General features: G+C 44.2%; 1 protein-coding gene across 3 annotated transcripts in view; it reads left to right on the forward strand.

Annotated features, from left to right (window-relative positions):
- The window catches only part of sez6a (seizure related 6 homolog a), a 203,921-nt gene that overhangs the window by 159,478 nt on the left and 22,933 nt on the right, over nt 1–21,510 (forward strand). For all 3 annotated transcript variants that reach the window (XR_011977612.1, XM_072658151.1, XM_072658150.1), the window contains exons 6-9: nt 5,114–5,282; nt 6,362–6,528; nt 7,625–7,819; nt 7,991–8,129. Coding sequence is in view for 2 of the 3 variants with exons in the window: in XM_072658151.1 (XP_072514252.1) it covers nt 5,114–5,282; nt 6,362–6,528; nt 7,625–7,819; nt 7,991–8,129 (670 nt within the window). In the remaining variant the exon portion in view is untranslated. The remainder of the gene's footprint in view (nt 1–5,113; nt 5,283–6,361; nt 6,529–7,624; nt 7,820–7,990; nt 8,130–21,510) is intronic.

The raw sequence follows: 21,510 nt of genomic DNA on the forward strand, positions 1-21,510 counted from the left end.
TAGAAGAGAGCTTTGTTCATATATGCCATTCCAGTCAGCCAATGGTGTAGCAGCAGTGTAATGCATAAAAATCGTGCAAATACGGATCAGCAGTAACACACGTACATGTCAACCCTTGAGGCGAACGGGCTACTCCTTTCAGCCAAGAACAGAAAGCTGAGGCTGCAGTGCTGAGGCACGGGCCTATATATTAACTACCAGCAGTCCTTGAGTTCGGTCCGGTTCTCAGTCTTGTTTTGAGAGCCAAGGCAAAAGGAGCAGAACTAAAAAGTCCAGTGGAAGACCGTTCCAAAGCCTCAGCTGCAACCGGTCACCCTTTACCAGTCGAGACCATGAAACATGAAAGCCAAAAGAAACAGATTCGATGACCTCATGGACCTGGAAAAAAAGACTGCGGTTGCCTATAGGGGGTGCAGAAAGCCAAAATTGCTCAGATGGGCATTACGCAAACTACAGGATGATGACTCAGTCTCATTGGTCTGTTAAGAGTAAAGAAACCTGGCTTACCTACTGGCTTAACTAGATACACGGCAACTCTTGAGGTGAATGGGCTACTTCTCTCAGCCAAGAACAGAAAGCTGAGGCTGCAGTGCTGAGGCACAGGCTCAGCATAACTGGACATGTGCAGACTGGAGAAACGTATCCTGGTCTGAGTAATCTGGATTTCTGCTGAGGCTCACAGGTGGTAGGATCAGAATTAGGTGCCAACAGCATGAGCCCATGGACCCACCCTGCCTTGTGTCAACAGTCCAGGCTGGTGGAGGTGATATGGGGTGTTTCTTCTATGGCATAAGCTCCAAAGAAAGAATCCCTTTTAGCTTCTAGTAAATCCTCCCCTGTCTGTTTTAGCTTCCCCTTAGTAACACCTGTACATGTACATGCCCGCAATCAGACTCATCCTCCAGCGATAAATCATGGGTGATTATCTTTTGTCTGGATTGATGACCCATCATAAATCTCTGTTCTTCGGACCATCTGTTAATGTGCTAATTGATATCTTGGTGTCGGCATTCGTAATGAAGATTAATTGTGAACTACAGTGGCCTAAACGTTGCTTATTATTGTCCACACTTAACAAACATTCGCAAGCACCTTTAAATGTATGTCCGGTCATCATGCCTTTTTGTTCAAATGTTTGTTGACACCCCTTCTAATGAATGCATTCAGCTTTTACATTTACGTTGCACCCGTTGCTGGCACAGATGTGCAAATGCAGAGAAGTACTGCCAATAGATTAGGACTTTCTGGAGCAGATTAACATGAACCTACTGGCACCATGCCTCCTAATGCCAGGTATGGGCTAGAGAGTTATGAAGCCCCCCCAGCATTGAGCTCTGGAGCAGTGGAATCATGGTTGTTGCTCCATCCAGTACTTTTTGGATGAGCTTTGGATGAGGAGTTGGGGACCCTATTCAACATTACCAATAAACCTCAGAAGATGTGTATAGGTTCACTGGTCAGTTTGGATAGTGAATGGCTATGTGGCTATATTTGTGTTGTAGTCACAGAGAACCCTGCTTCCATTCACCTCCACTGTAATGAAGTCATTTAGATCATTTCTACAGAAGCAGCTATAGGGTTCAAAGCATGAGAAAACTAAAAACAGACAAAAAAAGATTGGACAGCGAACGATATAGTCTATAGGGGGCTTTCCCAAATGAAGTGGGGCTGAAATCTCTCTTATAACAGAAACCATTAGCAGATAAGCTACAGCGCACCTTCAAAATCTCCACCTCCAAAAATATGGTGTGACCGAAGCTGGTAGACGTTTTGTTCTGTGCCTGGCGTGAAGGCCGCTTGGCCGCTTGACAGAGCTTAACCAGCACATTGACATCCGCAGCTTAATTAAGGCGCTCTGGCCTGGAGCCGGCTGGACAGTTGGGTTCCCTGCAGCTGCAGAGAAATGATACGGCACCAGCCCTCCAAACACACAGCTTCAAACCTTGCTGGCTTGAATGCTCTCGCTCTTGGACACACATCCTTTCATATGGCAATATGTACCGACTAGTGCTGCACAAAGCATCAAACATTAAATGCTGTTTCAGTACTAAAACATGGTAAGTGACTCAGTTTACCGTGTTACGTAGCAGGCACTGCAAAACTGCATCATACAACCATTGCCGTCTGCATTTAGATATGTCATGCTAACATTGGGAAGCCCCCTGATGATGATAAAGAAATACTGACAACTACCATTAGCGTTAGCTATCTGCATTAGCCAGCTAGCAGTCAAATAATAAAAGCACTGGGAACCCCCTTTAAGGTGATTCTTAGAAGAAATCCTGACTGCTAATGTAGCCGCTAACGTAGAGGCTAATAAATACAGATGTGATATTTGGTTTACTAGTGCTAACATTAACCATCTGTATTAGCCAGCTAGCAGTCGAATACCTCATACAACCGTTGGGAACCATCTTTATGGTGATAACGAAATAATTACCGCTAGTGTAGCTGCTAATGTTTTTCCTACCATTAACATTAGCTATCTGCATTAGCCAGCTAGCAGTCAAATAATTAAACCATTGGGAACCCCCTTCAAGATGATGAAGAAATCCTGACCACTAATGTAGCCGCTAACGTAGAGGCTAATAAATACAGACGTGATATTTGGTCTACTAGCATTAACGTTAGCCAGCTAGCAGTCAAATCTCATACAACCATTGGCAACCCCCTTCACGGTGATAAAGAAATCCTGACGGCTAGGATAGCCGCTAACATAGAGGCTAATAAATACAGATGTGATATTTGGTTTACTAGCACTAACAGTAGCCTTCTGCATTAGCCAGCTAATAGTTAAATGTTTCCCACAATAACTGTAGAAGCTTTAATGGTGATAAAGAAATCCTGACCGCTAGTGTAGCCACTAACATAGAGGCTAATAAATACAGACGTGATATTTGGTCTACTAGCGCTAACATTAGCCATCTGCATTAGCCTGGTAGCAGTCAAATATCTCATGCAATCATTGGGAACCACTTTTACAGTGATCAAGAAATCCTGACCGCTAGTGTAGCCGCTAATATAGAGGGTAATAATACAGACATGATATTTGGTCTACTAGCGCTAACATTAGCCATCTGCATTAGCCTGGTAGCAGTCAAATATCTCATACAACCATTGGGAACCACCTTTACGGTGATCAAGAAATCCTGACGGCTAGTGTAGCCGCTAATGTAGAGGCTAATAAATACAGATGTGATATTTGGTTTACTAGCACTAACATTAGCCATCTGCATTAGCCAGCTAATAGTTAAATGTTTCCCACAATAACTGTAGAAGCTTTAATGGTGATAAAGAAATCCTGACCGCTAGTGTAGCCGCTTACATAGAGGCTAATAAATACAGACATGATATTTGGTCTGCTAGTGCTAACATTAGCTATCTGCATTAGCCAGCTAGCAGTCGAATATCTCATATAATCATTGGGAACCACTTTTACAGTGATAAAGAAATCCTGACCGCTAGTGTAGCCGCTAATATAGAGGCTAATAATACAGACATGATATTTGGTCTACTAGCACTAACATTAGCTATCTAAATTAGCCAGCTAACAGTCAAATTTCTCATATAATCATTGGGAACCACCTTTACGGTGATAAAGAAATCCTGACCGCTAGTGTAGCCGCTAATATAGAGGCTAATAATACAGACATGATATTTGGTCTACTAGCACTAACATTAGCCATCTGCATTAGCCTGGTAGCAGTCAAATATCTCATACAACCATTGGGAACCACCTTTACGGTGATAAAGAAATCCTGACGGCTAGGATAGCCGCTAATGTAGAGGCTAATAAATACAGATGTGATATCTGGTTTACTAGCACTAACATTAGCTATCTAAATTAGCCAGCTAGCAGTTGAATATCTCATACAATCATTGGAAACCACCTTTACGGTGATCAAGAAATCCTGACCGCTAGTGTAGCCGCTAATATAGAGGCTAATAATACAGACATGATATTTGGTCTACTAGTGCTAACATTAGCCATCTGCATTAGCCAGCTAACAGTCAAATTTCTCATACAATCATTGGGAACCACTTTTACAGTGATAAAGAAATCCTTACGGCTACCGTAGCCGCTAATATAGAGGCTAATAAATACAGACATGATATTTGGTCTACTAGCACTAACATTAGCTATCTGTATTAGCCAGCTAACAGTTAAATGTTTTCTACAACCACTGTAGAAGCTTTAATGGTGATAAAGAAATCCTCAATGCTAGGATAGCCGCTAACGTAGTGGCTAATAAATACAGACATGATATTGGTCTGCTAGTGCTAACATTAGCTATCTGCTTTAGCCAGCTAGCAGTCGAATATCTCATATAATCATTGGGAGACCACCTTTACGGTGATAAAGAATCCCTGACCGCTAGTGTAGCTCAATAAATACTGACGTGGCATTAGGTTTACCAGCGCTAACGTTAGCTATATGACGTCTCCAGAAACTACTTCCAGCTTTAAGATACATCATCAGAAATGGGGTTTTCCCGTCTTTCACAGGATAAATGATGTTTTAGAGGCTACTGTGGTACCACTGGAGGAGGTAGACAGGTGGGTAGGTATGTTTACAGCAGGTAAACATTGACATTAATTAATGAATGTGAAATTTTGGCCAGAGTGCCCCTTTAATATTTGAAGAGTTGGACATTGGACCTTCACCATCACCACCGGCTTGTTTCAGCGTTGCTCTGGTACAGCTCTGGTATTGAGCACTGTGATTCTACGCAAAGTCGGCAACCATAAGCGCACACACCTACTCCCAAACACTCATGCAGATATAGACCCCACAATTACAGTCTTTATCTCGCTGTCTTCCTCTTCCCTCGTACACCAACACGCACAAACCAACACGCAGCTCCATCTCTTTATCTCCAGCCATTTTTTTTTTTTTTGCTCTCCTCGGATTGCCTCTATTGTCCGATGGGACACTGCAGTGCTTGGTTACTGTTATTTTCCATTATCTCCCACTTGCAATCTATAGCTCACTAACCTTTCATTCTCGCCCTCTTTCTCCCCTCATTTTTCTCCCTCCGTCCCCTGCTCGCACGCCCGCCTCCCTCTGTCTCTCTCTCTCGCTCACTCTCTCTGGTGCATCCCCTGTTGTCAGCCGCTTGCGGAGGGATGGTGAAAAACGCCACGTTGGGGCGCATCGTCTCGCCCGGCTTTCCAGGCAACTACAGCAACAACCTCACCTGCCACTGGGTGCTGGAGGCCCCTGAGGGCCACAGGCTGCACGTCCACTTTGAGAAAGTGGCTCTGGCCGAGGATGACGACAGGTAAGTGCCGCATTCACTGCTGATGAGATTGTAGCTGGTTAGCTTTTAGCCTAGCCCTGACCCTCTTCCCCGGAGTGGCCTCCTCGAGTCTTATAACAAATAATAAGGCAGTGCTTTCTCTTCTAATGTGTGTTTAGCTCCAGGTTGGTTCACCTGAGGTAGTTCAGGAGAGAGGAGATAAAGGTAAAAGCTAGCATCAGCCAGTGTTAGCTTTTAGCCTGTCATGGGTCCCCATTGTTCCCCATGGTCTCGAGGCCTGGTTCCTGTAGCAACCCGTATTCCCATAACTTGAGGGAGTCTGGAGGTGATGATGAGCTGCTCTTCAGTATCAACAACATCGTATCCTCCTGAAGTGAAAAATCGTGTGGAGACTGATACGTAACAGTATAGGGGTTTTGGAATTGGCCCGTTTCCAGCTCTATTTTGGTTCTACCGGATGTGTTCGAGGTTCATGCCTTGTCACTTCCATGCACCACGAGCTATTCCAAGAGAGCTATTCCTAACCAGCCAGCCATGATTCCGACGACTTCGTGATTTCCGACTTTGCAAGCGGGCGACGGGAGCTTGTGAAGGCAGCCTAATTACACGACAGATCCCTGGCTGTTAGCTCATTAACCTGGACAGCGCCCAATCGTAGGACGCATTCTGTTGGCACGCGCCTCTGCCAAGGGTACAGCCCCGAACCTCGCACTCGCACACTTGAGCGCGCACACACATAGAACAGAGAAGTGCCTCAAAGCCTCCTATGCTCCATCTGTGGAATCCAAGCCACTCCGTGTCATTCTGCATAATTAAGAGCATCCCCACATGCAAATTAATGGAGCGACTACAGAGGCCGCGGCAGAGATATGGGAAGTGGAGATTTAATTACATTTTTGTACTGTAACTGCCGTGTCTCAAGGCTGCGCTAACAAATGGCTCTTTAATGAAGCCGCTCCTCCACTGAGCCTTCCTCCGCCGACGAAAGCACGACTTAAAAGCCTCTGCGTTTTTTTTTATCTTCCCTTTAGTTGTCTCGAACAATTCCGAGCTCACTCTGACGCCGTTTTCTCCTGTTTCGTCCTTTCTCTTTTTTGCAGGCTCCTGATCAAGAACGGCAACAACATCGATTCGCCGCCCGTGTACGACTCCTATGAAGTGGAGTATCTTCCCAACGAGGGAGTGGTCAGCACGGGCAGGTACCTGTTTGTGGAGTTCACCACGGACGAGACGGGGACCTGTACTGGTATCGCCGTCCGATATGAAGGTACGGAGCTTGGAGGTACCCTGTGGACCACCAAACTGACTACACTCTGGGTGGCAGGTTACAAGAACTTGGACAGGGCTCTGGTGGACTCTGGAAGTTACAGCAGAGTCATCCCAAGTCTTGGTGGGCAGTGGTGGCTAACTGGATTATTGGTCACAGGGTTGTGGGTTCAATCCCCATGTCTCTTAAGCAAATCCTTAACTTTCAATGCTCAGAGGCCCTTTCTGCTCAGAGATTGTTTGTCACAGGGTTGTGGGTTCAAAACTCATGTGCCTTGAGCAAGGTCCCTAACTCTATTTGCTTGGAGGTGATTGATCACATGGTTTTGGGTCAAATCCCCATGTCTTTTAAGCAGGAAGACTCTGAACTTTCTATGTTCCAAGGCCCTCTCTGCTCAGAGGTTGTTGATCACAGGGTTGTTGGTTCAAAACCCATGTTCCTTGAGCAAAGCCCTTAACCCTCTCTGCTTGGAAGTTTATCGATAACAGGGTTGTGGGTTCGATTCCCAGGCTCAGCAAGCTGCCACTGTTTGGCCCTTGAGCAAGGCCCTTTACCCTCTCTGCTCCCTGGGCACTGGAGTTGGCTGCCCACCGTTCTGGGTGTGTGTGTACTCACTGCCCCTAGTTCACTAGTGTGTGTGTGTTCACTACCACCGATGGGTTAAATGCAGAGGACACATTTCGCTGTAAATAGTACAGTGACAAATACGTGCACCTTTACCTTTAAAGTGTAACAGGGTGGTAATCCGATCACTTAAATCACATTCAAAGATGCATATGACCAAATTTGTCTTGTAGTGTGAAAGCATTCTACATATTCTTCTTCTTCTTATTATTATTATTATTATTTGTATATTATTATAGCATATTAATGTGCACCATGCCCCCAAATCCGATCACAAGCAAACACAGAAGACTGCTGGCTCATATCTAATTTGACATATCTCATATCAGATCTAGGACACAATTAGTGCAGAAAAGCAGATTTGGTGGCACCACAACCTCATAATCTAATTGTGAGTAGCCAAGAAGTCTAATTTACCAGAGATTGTTAGGGTCTGGGATTTGAGGCCTTGTTTGCGCTGTGTGTTTTTCAGCCTTCGCAGTGGGCACATGCTACAAGCCCTTCGTGAAGTATGGCAACTTCTCCAGCAGTGACCTGTCGTATGGACTGGGCACGGTGGTGGAGTTCTCCTGCGAGCCGGGATACACTCTGGAGCAGGGCTCGGTCACCATTGAGTGTGTGGACCCTGAGAACCCACAGTGGAACGAGACAGAGCCGGCCTGCCGGGGTGAGTGCCCACCACCTTACATGTTGTTATTGTGTAAATAGAAATACAGAGTTCTTATAAACACGTCATGTGACGCCAGCTTGGGTTCGTTGGGGATTACGCTACACCAACCAACCAGTGTGTACATGGCATGAGCAGTATTCCCATTGATTGTACTGTGTGTGTTTGCAGCTGTGTGCAGCGGAGAAATGACAGATTCAGCTGGAGTCGTTCTGTCCCCAAACTGGCCCGAGGCCTACGACAAAGGACAGGACTGCATCTGGGGCATCCACGTGGAGGAGGACAAGAGGATCATGCTGGACATCCAAGTGTGAGTGAAAGATTCAGAGAGAAATTCAGGACAAATTAACCAATGAGATTCGGGAATCATCTGCGCTCTAGCCTCCAGTTTATTAGGTACACCTAATTTGCACCTCTATTTATTGACCACTATTAAGGTATTAGCTATATTACCTCCATCACAGGAAGGTGTAGGTGGAGACAATATACAGGGCTAGCCATTCAAAATGCAGATAGGTTTATAGGTTTGCTTGCATTTGCAAGTAATGTTATACCTTGGACCCAGTAAATGGACTGGTGTCCTGTCCAGTGGGAATTCCTGTCTTGCGCCCAGTGAGTCCAGAAAAGCTCTAGGCTCTAGACTCACCGAAGAAAAACGTGTGACATAAATGCCAACGTTATTCAAGTTGGCCCTTTTCAAATACATGGCACAAACTAAATGGACAAAAGTATTGGGACACCTGCTCATTAATTGTTTCTTTCAAAATCAAGGGTGTTAAAAAGAGCCTATCCTGCTATTGTTGGAGTGCGTTCAGCGACAAGAGGGTTAGTGATGTGGGATGATCACCACCTCACTTCATCATACCCAACTCCCCAACTCATCCAAGCCAAAAGTACTGGATGGAGCACCAGCATCATTCCAGAGAACACAGTTCTTCCACTGCTCCACAGCTCCCACGCCTGGCATTAGGCAGAATGGTGCCAATAGGTTCATGCTTATCTGCTCCAGAGAGTCCTATTCTATTGGCAGTACTTGTCTACTGGGACTAGACACGCCATGTGTGCGCATGTACATATACAGCTGTGTCAGCAATGGGTGTCCACAAACATTTGGACATTTAGTGTTGGTTTCCCAGACAAGGGATTAAGCCTAGCCCTAGACTTAACTTTAGACTGTACCACAACTGATACTTACTTATATTTAGTACATACCCAGATCAGCCATACAATTAGTACCGCCTGCCTGATGTTGTGTAGGTATCCAAACAGCAGATCTGACCATTTGAGGCATGGACTCCACAGGACCCCTGAGGTATCTGGCACCAAGTCCAGCATTAGCAGCAGGTCCTTTAAGTCCTGTAGGTTGTGAGGTAGGACCTCCATGGATCACATAAATGAGCCATAGGTGCCCATGATCCTGTCACCTGTCACTTTTTTGGAGCAGTTTTGGTAGGTACTGACCACTGCATACCAAGGCCCCTTGTTTTGGAGATGTTCTGACCCATCAGTTGTGGTCAGTTTGGTCTCCTTCTAACGGCAGATGCTGTACTTTGACATCAACTGTGGCTGCAAGAGCTACCTACCTTTAGGTCCCGTGATGTCATTTTTACATTGCTGGAGACTTCTTCACAAAACTTGAGGTCGGCTCTTGGGTTGAACTTCTAGGACGGCCTGACCTGTATGTGTTGGTCAGTTGTTTCACTTTGCGGACATTAAACCCCTTTCCAGACTCATCTGCATCTACAACCTTCTTTCTGAAGGCCTCAAAGAGCTCTTTGGATCTGGCCGTGGTGATCTTCAGTATTTGCATGTACAGTATGTCCAGTATGTCAACAGCAGCCACAATAGTGAGCACTAGTAGGTGAAGCATGGGCAGGTCAGTTGGTATTTCTTTGGGTTGAGAAGGTTTACAGGGACTGCAGCACACACTGGAAGCTGGACGTTCACTGCGGTCTTCCTCCAGTGCGTGTGTCTATGTGTGTGTGTGTATGTCTATTTGTGTCTATGCGTGTTTGAAGACAATTTGCCCTGGCAGTGAAGACCCAGCGTAGACTCTGCCACTTTCAGCCTTGTTCATTCTGCGCTAACAAGCTTGATCTCTCTGTCAGGAGGCTTGTCTAATGGCTGCTAATGAAACTGCATGTGTGTGTGTGAGTGTGTGTGTGTCCTGTTACATTTCCTGTGCCTCACTCTTCCACTGTACGTAGCTCTCCAGCACAGCCCTCATTTGTTACACTTATTTTTTACCTATTAAGCGTGTTTGGCTTTTCAGTACAGCTGATGACCTTACTATTGGCTTTCAGCACTGCAGAGTGGTGTATGTGTGTGGGGGGGGGGCGGCGGGGGGGTCTGCAGCAGAAGCAATTAGATGATGGAGTGAAAGGCACAGAGCCTTAAGGAACCACCCACACACACACATATATATAGAGCCGCTCAGTGACTGGAATCATTAAAGCTGCTGAAATTTGACCAGCATCTGAGCTCCATTTTAGAGGCTAACGACCAAAACTGGCTGAGGAAAGTCCGAACGGCCGAGGATGAAAGATCACTTTATGTGCTAACAGCATCACAGCGCACTCGGAGATGATAGATGGTCGACTTGTGATGAATAAGCTCCAGGCTTTAAAAAGAGAGAGAGTTCTTCTACCGTGGTCTGAAGAACCATCAGTGAAGAGTTAGTCAGTTAAGTTTGGAGGCAGGAGGTCGTTCGAAAGGCCTACTAGAAGTGGAGTAGTTTTACCAGTAGACAGACCACTATGCAGATAATAACAGACTTGATTGTAATCCAGTATGAATCTGCAGTGTGTGGAGTTTCTACAGTTTATGATGGTAAGAACTGTGGAGTGATTCTAACCAGTATGAATGTAAAGTGTGTAGCTTTTTACCATCTGGCCAGTATGAATCCAGTATGAATCTGCAGTGTGTGGAGTTTCTACAGTCTGAGGTAGTAAGAACTGTGGTGGGATTTTAATCCAGTATGAATATGAAGTTTGTAGGTTTTTACCATCTGACAGTAATAAGTTAAACCAGTATGAATCCAGTATGAATTTGCAGTGTGTGTAGTTTTTACAGTCTGAGATGGTATTAACTGTGGTGAGATTTTATTCCAGTATGAGTTTACAGTGGTTGTTGTTTCCACAGTCTAGGACAGTAAGAACTGTTGAGTGATTCTATCCAGTATGAATCTGCAGTGTGTGTATTTTTTACAGTGTGAGATGGTAATAATTGTGGATTTTATTCCAGTATGAGTTTACAGTGGGTGTTGTTTCAACAGTCTGCGACAGTAAGAACTGTGGAGGGATTCTAACCAGTATGAATCTACAGTGTGTTGTTTCAGCAGTCTGTAAGGGTAAGAACTGTGGAGTAATCCAGTTTAAATCTACAACCTATGTTGTTTTTACAGTGTGATTGTAAAGACTGTAATCCAGTATGAATCCAGTAGGATTAATCCAGTATGAATCTGCAGTGTGGGTAGTTTCTACTGTCTGAAATAGTAAGAACTCTGGAGCGATTTTAATCCAGTATGAATGTGTAGTGTGTAGGTTTTTACCATCTGAGAGTAATAAGTTAAACCAGTATGAATCAAGTATGAATTTGCAGTGTGTGTAGTTTTTACAGTCTGAAATGGTAATAATCTACATTTAGTCTACAGTTTCAACAGTCTGAGACAGACTGTTAGAATTGTGGAGTGATTCTATCCAGAATGAATCTACAGTGTGTTGTTTTAGCAGTCTGAAACCATAAGAACTGTGAAATGCTTTTAATCCAGTATGAATCTACAACGTGTATTGTGTCCACAGCTTGACGGTAATAACTGTGGAGTACATTCATTCCAGTATGAATCTGTGTAGTGTGTTGTTTCTACAGTCTGAGGTAGTATGAAATGTGAAGTGATCCAGTATCCAGTATGAATGTGAGGTGTGGAGGTGTTTACCATCTGACAGTAATAAGTTAAACCGGTATGAATCTGTAGAGTGTGTGGTGATTTTAATCCAGTTTGAATCTACAACTTGTACTGAATTAACTATGCAGTGTTTGTAATCCACTATGAATCTGTAGTGTGTAGGTATTTACAATCTGACAGCAGTAACTGTGGAATGATTTAATCCAGTATGAATCTGCAGTGTAGTTTTGCAAAAACTGTGAGCTGATCTTCTGTAAATGGCTGAAATCTGAAGAGAAAAGTGGTTCTTTAGGGGTTCTTTAGAGCTATTTGGCACAATGACCGCTCAAATAACTGTTGGGATGCTTTAATAACGTCTATTTTAAAAGGGAAAGATAATTCAGTAAAAGTGTGATTGTGTGTGTGTGTGTGTGTGTGTGTGAGTACAGAGCAGTTTACACTTGGGTTTACACTTTTGCCTGTTTTTCTTGTTAGTTTTTTTTTTTTTTTTTGGTTAATTGAGACATTATTTGGAATAGTTCATAAAGACATGAAGCATTTCAGACTTTCTTTTTGTCACAAATGACGGAATAATTCGGGTCCTCTGATTAAGATGTGTTTTTTCCATTTGCATTTATTTTCCGCGCTCACGGCTCTGTCATTATGTGGATGCGCCGCCACCTCGGGTGCTTTGTGCTGAAAGCTGTCGGAGTTCATCTGCCATTCATCCTGTGGATGGGCCACCATGTGAGCATTAATGACAGCGTTCGATTCTGGAGCTCTGCTCCGTGTCACATATGAATACACACACACACACACACACAAAGACACACACACACATTCCTCAATGCTCATCTGTGCTGCTACAGCAGATTCCCAGAAAGCTCAGGATGAGCAGATCGTTGGAGCAGACGGAGCGAGGTCAGGGTTTTTGTCTCTGGGCCATGTTTCTTCAGAAATCCCCCAGTGGGCGCACACACCACCCCCAAACGAGCCTGTGGCAGGCAGGATATGCAACACTGGCTGCAAGATTTTATCATTCATTTTTATATGATCGTTTTCGGACTGCTCTTTATCCCTAATTGATTCTTTGATTCATTGATTCATTATGTTGCTAAATAACAGGGTGGTAAATTAATTGTAATATTTATGTTTATACAGTAAAAAAGTATGTAAATGCTGAATAAACTCATCGTATGGCCTCTTTAAGATTGGACAAACATTTGTCCAGTAGCTACAAATGGACATGCTTGTGGGCGGAGCATGGGTGGATTCATCTGTATTCCTTTGCAGTGAAGTGGTTTCACAGAGACGGAGTGTTGCCTGCCCCTCTGTTCCAATGTGTGAGTGTGTGTGTGTTGGTGTACAACACATAATTAATTACATAGGTTACATAGTTACATAATGTGTGTAAATTTACACTTGATTTGCATTCAGGGTGGACAGAGTCCAGTCTGCAGCTGACAGGACAATGACAACAACAAGGCAGAAATATGAAGGGCAGGGTTCTTTACCTCTCATCAAATTCAAACCGCCATAAAAACGCCTTTTCCGCTCATACAGGGGTGAGTTTCCCAAAGCCTCACACTTTATTTGTTACCTAGTTCTTAAAAACACTAACCAAACAGGGCTGGATGTCCCATAAGCATCTTATCTTGTCGATCGAGCTTCACACTAAACAAATAAATAAAATTTTTAAAGTATTGGGACGCCTACACATTACACCTACAAAAGCTTTTAGGACATCCTGTTCTAAATCAATATGCACAAATACGGAGGTGGTCCCCCATTTGAAGCTCTAACAGCTTCCACTCTTCTTGGGAGGCTTTTTACAAGATTTTGGAGAGTGTATGTGGGGAATTTCCGCTCATTCGTCCAGAAGAGCATTTGTGAGGTCGGACACTGATGTTGGACGAAAGGGACTGGCTCGCTATCTTTCTACTTCATCCCAGTGTTATCGATGGATAACACTTAGTGGTCAGGAAATTTCACAAACTGAATTCTAATACTGGCTCCTATTACAGAACCACGCTGGGATTCAGTGAGCTCTTCAGAAGCACCCAGTCTTTTACTAATGTGTGGAAAGGTAGACACCTTCATGACTAGGGGCTGGATGTTATACAGCTCTGGCAATAGGAATGAATGAAACAGCTGAGTTTAATGATTAGGAGGTGTGTCTCAATACTTTTGTCCAATGTTTGTGCGTATATAGTATAGTCATATGCAGAGGTTTGAACACCCATTAATTATAATAATTCAAATAAAATAATAATAATTGAAGTCACATTCCAATCCATTCATAGTTGTATTGCCTTTCAAAATAGTATTAAACTACAATATAATAATAATAATAATAAAAATACTTTTTATTATTCTTTGTATGGATTTTAATTAATTTGTTGATCAGCCAATCAGATTTCAGAACTGGTATAATAAGTGAAGTTAATGACACAACTAAAGTCTGGTGGGAGGCCTACGCCACGGACTCCTCCTCCTGGTCCTCAAGCCCCTTATATACCCCCACTTCCCAGTTCAGCTCAGTGTCGAACAAACGCTGCACCCACCTCCACCCCGTCTCCTCCCTTTCCTCCATCATTCACCACACCGACACCGAGGGGGTACAGCTTCACGAATGCTGCCAAATACAAAAGTCAGTACGTAGACCACAATACTCGGCACTGCACTTCGCCCCAAGTGCTCTTGGAGCTCAGATTGCTGGTTTTTGGGAAACTCAGAGGTATTGCAGTGCACTGGTATTTTGCCATGTAGACTCAGAAACAGCAGCACACCCTGTATATCTCTAGTGTTTCAGCGTAAGCCCCTACCTGCTCCATTTTCCTCCAAAAAAAAAACCTCTATGTGGGGCTACGGAAGCAGCCCACCCGAGCCTTCTTGTCCCCAGTGAATAAGAGCTGTGAAAGAAGACACAGCTGGAGGGAAGGGGGGGGGGGGCGGGGGGGTCTATGTGCTGGTGGGCTCATTACAGGGGTGGTCGCCCACTTCTCCCCACTAATGAGAACGCTTTCGCTCTCCCATTATCATTATGCAGCGCTCGCCAGCCCGCAATTACTCAGGACCAGTGTGCATAATGACGGCTGATTAATTGATTTAGCATAAACAGGAGGGCCGGCCCGGCGCTCATTAAGACGCAGCCTCGCCGGCCAAGCATGCAGGTGCTCGGCTTAACACCTGGGCAGCTGGAGTTGGTGGGTGCGGGGTTGGTTGGGGGGTGCGGAACCTGATGTGATAATTTGGTGATGAATAGGGTTGAATGAATTTGGATCGGGCCAGATTGTAAGTAGTCTGGGTCTTAGTACCACTCATAGTTTTGTCCAGACTGGTCAGCTGAATCGGTAGGGTGACCAGATAGCCCGTATTTTGGCACAGACAGTTTCCTGTTGTTCCAAAAATACTTGAAATCTTTAGGAAGACAACTGGAAATGACTACTATATGGACAAAAGTATTGGGACACTCCTCGTAATCACTGACTTCAGAAGTGTATCATTCAGTCCCATTGCCCCAGATGAATGTTTCCACAGATTCCTTGATGGCAAAGGTCTCCTCCAGCAGGATAGCGCACCCTTCCACACTCTGTGCATTTGACAGCAGTTTGAGGACCCTGGCAAAGACTTCAAGGTGTTGCTCTGCCCTCCAAATTCCCCAGATCTTAATACGATTGAGTGTCTGTGGGGAAAAAAGTTCCCTGGAGGATCCACAACTTTCACAACTTGCAGGATGGATTTATGGATCTGCTGTAACATCCTTGGTGCAGGATGCACAGGTCACATCAGAGGTCCATGTCTTTGCAGGCTGACATCTAGAGAGGGCCATCGTACCGACTTGCTATAGAGTCCATGCCTTGGCAGGTTGGAGCTGTGTTGTTGACACATTATTGTATGCCACTGGGATTCAATGGGATATCTGGTCTGAGTTTTGCTGCAGGCTGTGTCAGTGGAGCAGCACAAGATCTACAGTATATGTATGTATTTGAGGGGACACCCTCTTATAGAGCCCTGAGAAACAACTGCTTGAAGTTGAGCTGATATTCGATTGTTTGAATCGGCAGATAATGAGACGTTTAGCTTTATAATGATGATGATGTGAGAAATACCACACAGTCAATGTAACTGTCTCTCCCAAAGCTTTACATAGCTTTACTTTTCTCAGCCGATGCTTGAGAAACCATGAAACGACAGGAGAGACGGAGATTGTTGTAACTGTGCTGCCTCCGCTACTAAAAAGAGCCTAAAACTCCTTTGCTGCCATCTGTCTTCTTTGGCCAGGCTCTGGGCTGGCAGTAAGCCCCAGGCCCGGGCCGGGTGGGAGTGAGCTATGCCCCTGAGGGCAATAGATTTTCGTGGGCTGTGGTGATTAATAAGCCCTCATTTTTAAAGCCCTGCGCTGGCTGGGAGGCAGGCCAACACTTTGGCATTTCAAAAACCGATACTTAACTTTTCTAATTAAAAAGCAAGAGAGTTAAATCAGCAGAAAAGACTCATTTTTTTATTGTTCAGGACCTCATTCAATCCCTTTAAAAGCTTGTTCGGGCAAGGCCGAGCCTGGTATTGGAGTCCTTTAGGGACATCTGGAGAGGGCCATCGTACCGAGCAAAGTACTCTTTCCAGTTCTATGATGTTTCAGCAAGTATTAAGGAAGGGGTCTAAGCAGTGCTGAGAGAGCTGCTCTCCGACAGGTTCTGGAGTACTGAGCTGGGCCACTTTTGCGGTGGCAGGTTTATACAGCGGCAACCTTTACCTGTTTGGTCCAAATATAGCTCTACCACAGTTCGATTTGGAAACCACACTGGCTTTAATTAGCGCTTCACAAGTTCGGAAAATGGATCGCCTGTAGTCGGTGCTGTGCTGTGGAGTGTGGTCGGGGCAGGGGTGCTATAAGGTGTCTGTAGGGATGTAAGAATACAGTGTGTTGTATTGAATTGAATCACATTCATATTGTATCGCAATGGATTGTACTATAGCTGGCATGTTAGCTTGGGGCTAGCGTGTTAGCCAGGGGATATGATATTAGCTTGTGGCTAGAGTGGGAGATCAGGACACTCCAGAGATGTTCACACGTCACTTAAAGCTCAGTGTTAGTGAAAATTGCCACTATGTATAAATACACTATGTGGACAAAAGTATTGGGACGCACCTCTTAATCATTGAATTCAGGTGTTTCATTCAGTGGCACTGCCACAGGTGTATAAAATCGAGTCCCTAGCCTTGCACTCTGTCTTTACCCACATTAGCGAAAGAATGGGACCGAATTCCAGCGTGGTTCTGTCAAGGCCGTCACGGACGGACCACGTCGCACTGAGGGAGAGCACCAATGAACATTTTATACAGTAGCTCAAGTTCAAGTTCAAGCTGTGACTAACGGCGTATAGTTCTGGGTATTTCCCTGCTTTGTTGATCGACTTCTCCTCATCCAAGTTCCTTGCAAGCATCACGTGACGTCAAGAAGCTGTACAGAACCAGGCTGCCCCAAGAGAAGTTTCCTTTAAAGTACTTGTATTCTCGCATTTCATGTTAAGTTCAAGTCAGAAGTCGATAATATATTACTGTTATGATATAGTTTTGTCTGCGGCAAAAAAAACAATCATTTTTGACATTTGTTTAGGTGCGACGAAGCACAGTCGGTGTGTGTCGGCCTTAATTGGATGTCAGTTGGTCCACCATCAACTGTCCATCGAACACATTTGGGACGAACTACAACAGAAATTACGAGCCAGGCCCTGTGTTGTCATTAGCTATTAGCATTTTCACGCAATAAAACAGAAGGCTAGATTACTAAACTTCTGTACAGGCATGACTGGGTGCCTGTCTGAGTGGGTCAGCATTTCCTACCTATTAAACACAGCCAATGGCAGGCGGTGGTTGGCAGTGGCTCCCCATTTTTCCCAAGCATTGTTGGGAAAGCATCTGAGATGTCTATGTTGACGACCTCTCCTACAAAGTGCTCTAAGGTCGTCCAGATAGGGTGCGAGAACAGCTAATATCACTGCTGTCCAATGAAATGTCCATATTCTATTGGATGAATGGACCAATAGAAATGCTCCAAATTGGCCTCCAAATTGGAATAAAATCTTTGTACATTGACTTCCATTGAAAGTTTTTCCTCCTCCTGTGAAGTTGGAGAAGCAGTTTTGGAGATCATGGTGTGGTTTGATAATTACGATATGCTGAGTCATTTTCTGCACTGTCTGTATTCTCATATTTGGGTCTGTCACTTCCAAGTTGAGAGCCTAGAGCAGCTCTGTGTGGTCAGAAACCGACCATTGTTAAAGGGCTAGATGGTTGCTACCACAAACTGTGCACTAGAAGATGAGCTGTAATCTTTGGGTTTCTAATAAACTGGCCACTGAGTGTTATTCCGATGATCGTGGAGGAGACACAGGCCATTTCTTTGCACTTCTCTCTCACTTTCCTACCTCTCAGCAGTGGTTTTGTTGATTTTCAACCCAAGCACATCTCTTCAATGTTCTTCTACCCCCCAAAAAACAAGGTTGTTGATATCTATGGACCCTCTAGGCGAAGACTCTTTACTTTCATTGTCAACAAAACATGGCCTAGGTACTGAGAGCTGGAGGACAGGGATAGATTTGTTTTCCGTTCCCTTCGCTGCAGGGATCGCTGGCTCAGTCTCGCCATTTACTCCATTCCTTCTCCTCTCTCTCTCTCTCTTTCTCTCTGGCTTCTCTTTCGCATGTCATTCGTATTCCGGGGGGAGCTCGGAGAGTTAGTTAAGCCCAAATGTGTCGACTGACGTGTAGGCAGCAGACCAAGACACGCAGATCCACTCCAGTGCTGCTGCCCTGAGGGCAGCCTCCCGTTTAATTAGACCTGCTTAAGCCCATTCGATCCAAATGATTAGAAAAAGTATTCACAAACATGCGTAGCTTCGTCAGACTCGCGCATGTAGCACATGCAGGATGACATCGGCTGAGTGATTCGCCCCTGAAAAGCCTCGTTACTGCAGGCTTAGTCTGAGGTTTGGCAGCCAGACCATATCTGCTGCATTTACTGTCATTACAGGTACAGTTTCAAGCCTGGAGGAGTTTGGATTTGAGTGAATGTGTGTTTCCGAATTTCAGCAGGACTTTAGTGGAAGGCTACATTGTAGCCGATTATCACCAAAAAGACTATTCTCATGACTTGGAAGTCAAAAAATAGCATGTCCATCACTCACTGGACATCTACTAATCTGGACTTCACCAAACCCATGTAGAAGCTCCTCACAGAGCTGCTTCAGTAATGAGTACCAGAATCCCAAATCCACACACTAGAATTCCTCCACCCCACAGCACACTACCACTAGCACACGCAATGAGAGCAATACATATTACACATGCAATGTATATAAATATCTAACCCTTAATATAGTTTCTGTTCCCTTGTTCATGTGTGTTCATCTGTCTATGCAGACCCCTATACTTATACTTATATACATGTTACTCCTGTAGTAAATGGACATCATTTCTGTTGTTTCTGTAAATACATAAAAAGTCTATACAGTCCTCCATGGCGGGCAAAAAATAACTATGATAAATATTTGATATATTTTTCATTTTTCTTTATTACTACTATTATAATTTAGTTTTATTTTGATGACTTTGATTATGTCCCTTTCTCTTCATGCTCTGAAATGAAGGTTTGCTGCTCCATTCAGTACTTTTGGGATGAGTTGGGGAGTTGTGGATGATAAGGTGGGTTGGTGATCATCATTATCCCACATCCTGACCTCACTAACGCTCTTGTCGTTAATTGGAATCAAATCCTCACAGCAGTGCTGTTCCAAAATGTTGAAAGCTTTATTCCCTGGACAGTAGAGAAGAGTAGAGCTTTTTACTCCAACAAAAGCAGGACAAACTCATTTATTCTCATTATTAATATCATTTATTCCAGAAGAAACAAAGTGTGAGCAGGTGTCCCCTTACTTTTGTCCATTTGTGCTGTTTTCAATCTTTTTCAATTTTTGACTGTTTAAATCTGGCCAGTAGAAATGGCTTAGAATAACACACTGAAGTTACTGAAGGCTATTTCTACTAGGGTTTTGATATAAGGCCCGTTTTCAGGCCCTCCTTTGTTCAGTAGCAAGTCAAATGATAAACCGTGTGAAGGATTACATCTCTAGTTCACAGCTTAAAATGCTACGCTACCGTGTAGCACTGCGCTGCTGTGGTTTGATGCTGTATGCTAACGCTATATGCTATCACAGTTTCTTATTAGATGAGCAGAAATGGGGAGCTGTCCAGAGTTCTGGAAACTATTGTCCAAGCTACAAAAGTGGGCGGAGCCTGGCTAGGTCAGCTTTGATTCTTTGTGATATGACAAAGCCGAGCACAGCTTGAACTGTCCACCCATGGGCCCGACTCTGGAGTGCATTAACCTTTACCAGGGGGGTGAGGTCAGGGAGACCCGGCCAGGGACGCGCTGAGCATTTACACAACAGTGACATTTATTCAGGCCGGGTGGAGGAGAGGAGGGGAGGAGGAGAGGAGGAGAGGAGGAGAGGAGGGGGTGAAAAAAAAAAAACCCTCTAAACCAAATGACGAGATAAGCAGGGGAAAAGCTCTCGGACGGCACTCCAGAACAGGCACGCTGTGACAGGCATCAGGAGAGGCAGAGGATGGCCCATATTAATATTCACCACCAGCGAACCTGAAGAGCACTTTGGAGAGAACTGATAGCAGCAGAAAAGCTCAATCCTCTTGTACCCATCAATCACGCGCCCCTCAAATCCGTGCCACCGTTCACGCTGTGCCCCGACTGCATTTACATGGGCGAGGGTGTTTGGATTTTGAGGGATGGGCGTCCCCAGGACTCCAGAACTTGGAGGAAGAGAGTTTTCTTGGAAAAATTCACAAATTGTTTCTGTAGAAGCTGAATAATGTTGAGTGCTGCTGTAAAAAAAAAATACAAAGCAGTGGTTTGATGGATTACTCTGGATTACTCCAGTGTAGGTGTTTCTAGGTAGGATGGTAAGGTACTACATATTGCCACCATTTGAAGGCTTCCTACATAAGAACTTTATAGCACATGCACAGCTGTGTATATGTGTACACTACATGGACAAAAGTATTGGGACACCTGCTCAATCATTGGACATGCCCCCAACTCAGAAAGTCAGGGCTTGTAGAAAGGTCTGACTGTCCCACTCGTAAATTCGAGTTTGTGGTGGCTTTCTTGTTCACTCGTCTTGTAAAAACGACTTTTCCAACAATTGAATAAGGTCCCGCCTTCTCACCACCCTGATTGGTCTATATGTACCTGAATCTACGTCAACCATCGGTGAAACTGGCTCCCACCACAGCACCAAGGCAATCACACTAAACAGTGTCCAATGGAACTGGGAACTTCAAAGATTTTATTTTATTAGTGTATTCATGTTTATTTTTGTTGATGTATTGTTTATTTTTTAGATAAAATATTAATAATGTTATGTATCAGGTCATAAAAGTAGTTATTTTACTTATTAATACTTATATTTAATTATTTTCATTATTTTAAAACACATTATTTGACATGATAGGAGATATTTGATCATATATGCTATTTAATTATTTTTGCTAAATAAGTACATGTTTATTAATTAATACAGTTTATTCATTAACACAGTTGCCTGGTTTCGAGATCTATAACTCACGACCACCCTCACACCCGCCCACTGCCAGCGGTTCTACAACTTAGTACTACACAAAGCCCCTTAGCCACAACATCCCATCCTCGATGGAAGCCTGCGTGTCCCCAGTGTCCTCTTTTTTAAAAAAACAAACAAATATGATATATTACAATGAACTGGATCTTT

Source organism: Salminus brasiliensis, chromosome 16 (assembly GCF_030463535.1).
Source record: "Salminus brasiliensis chromosome 16, fSalBra1.hap2, whole genome shotgun sequence".
Classification (NCBI taxonomy): Eukaryota; Metazoa; Chordata; class Actinopteri; order Characiformes; family Bryconidae; genus Salminus; species Salminus brasiliensis.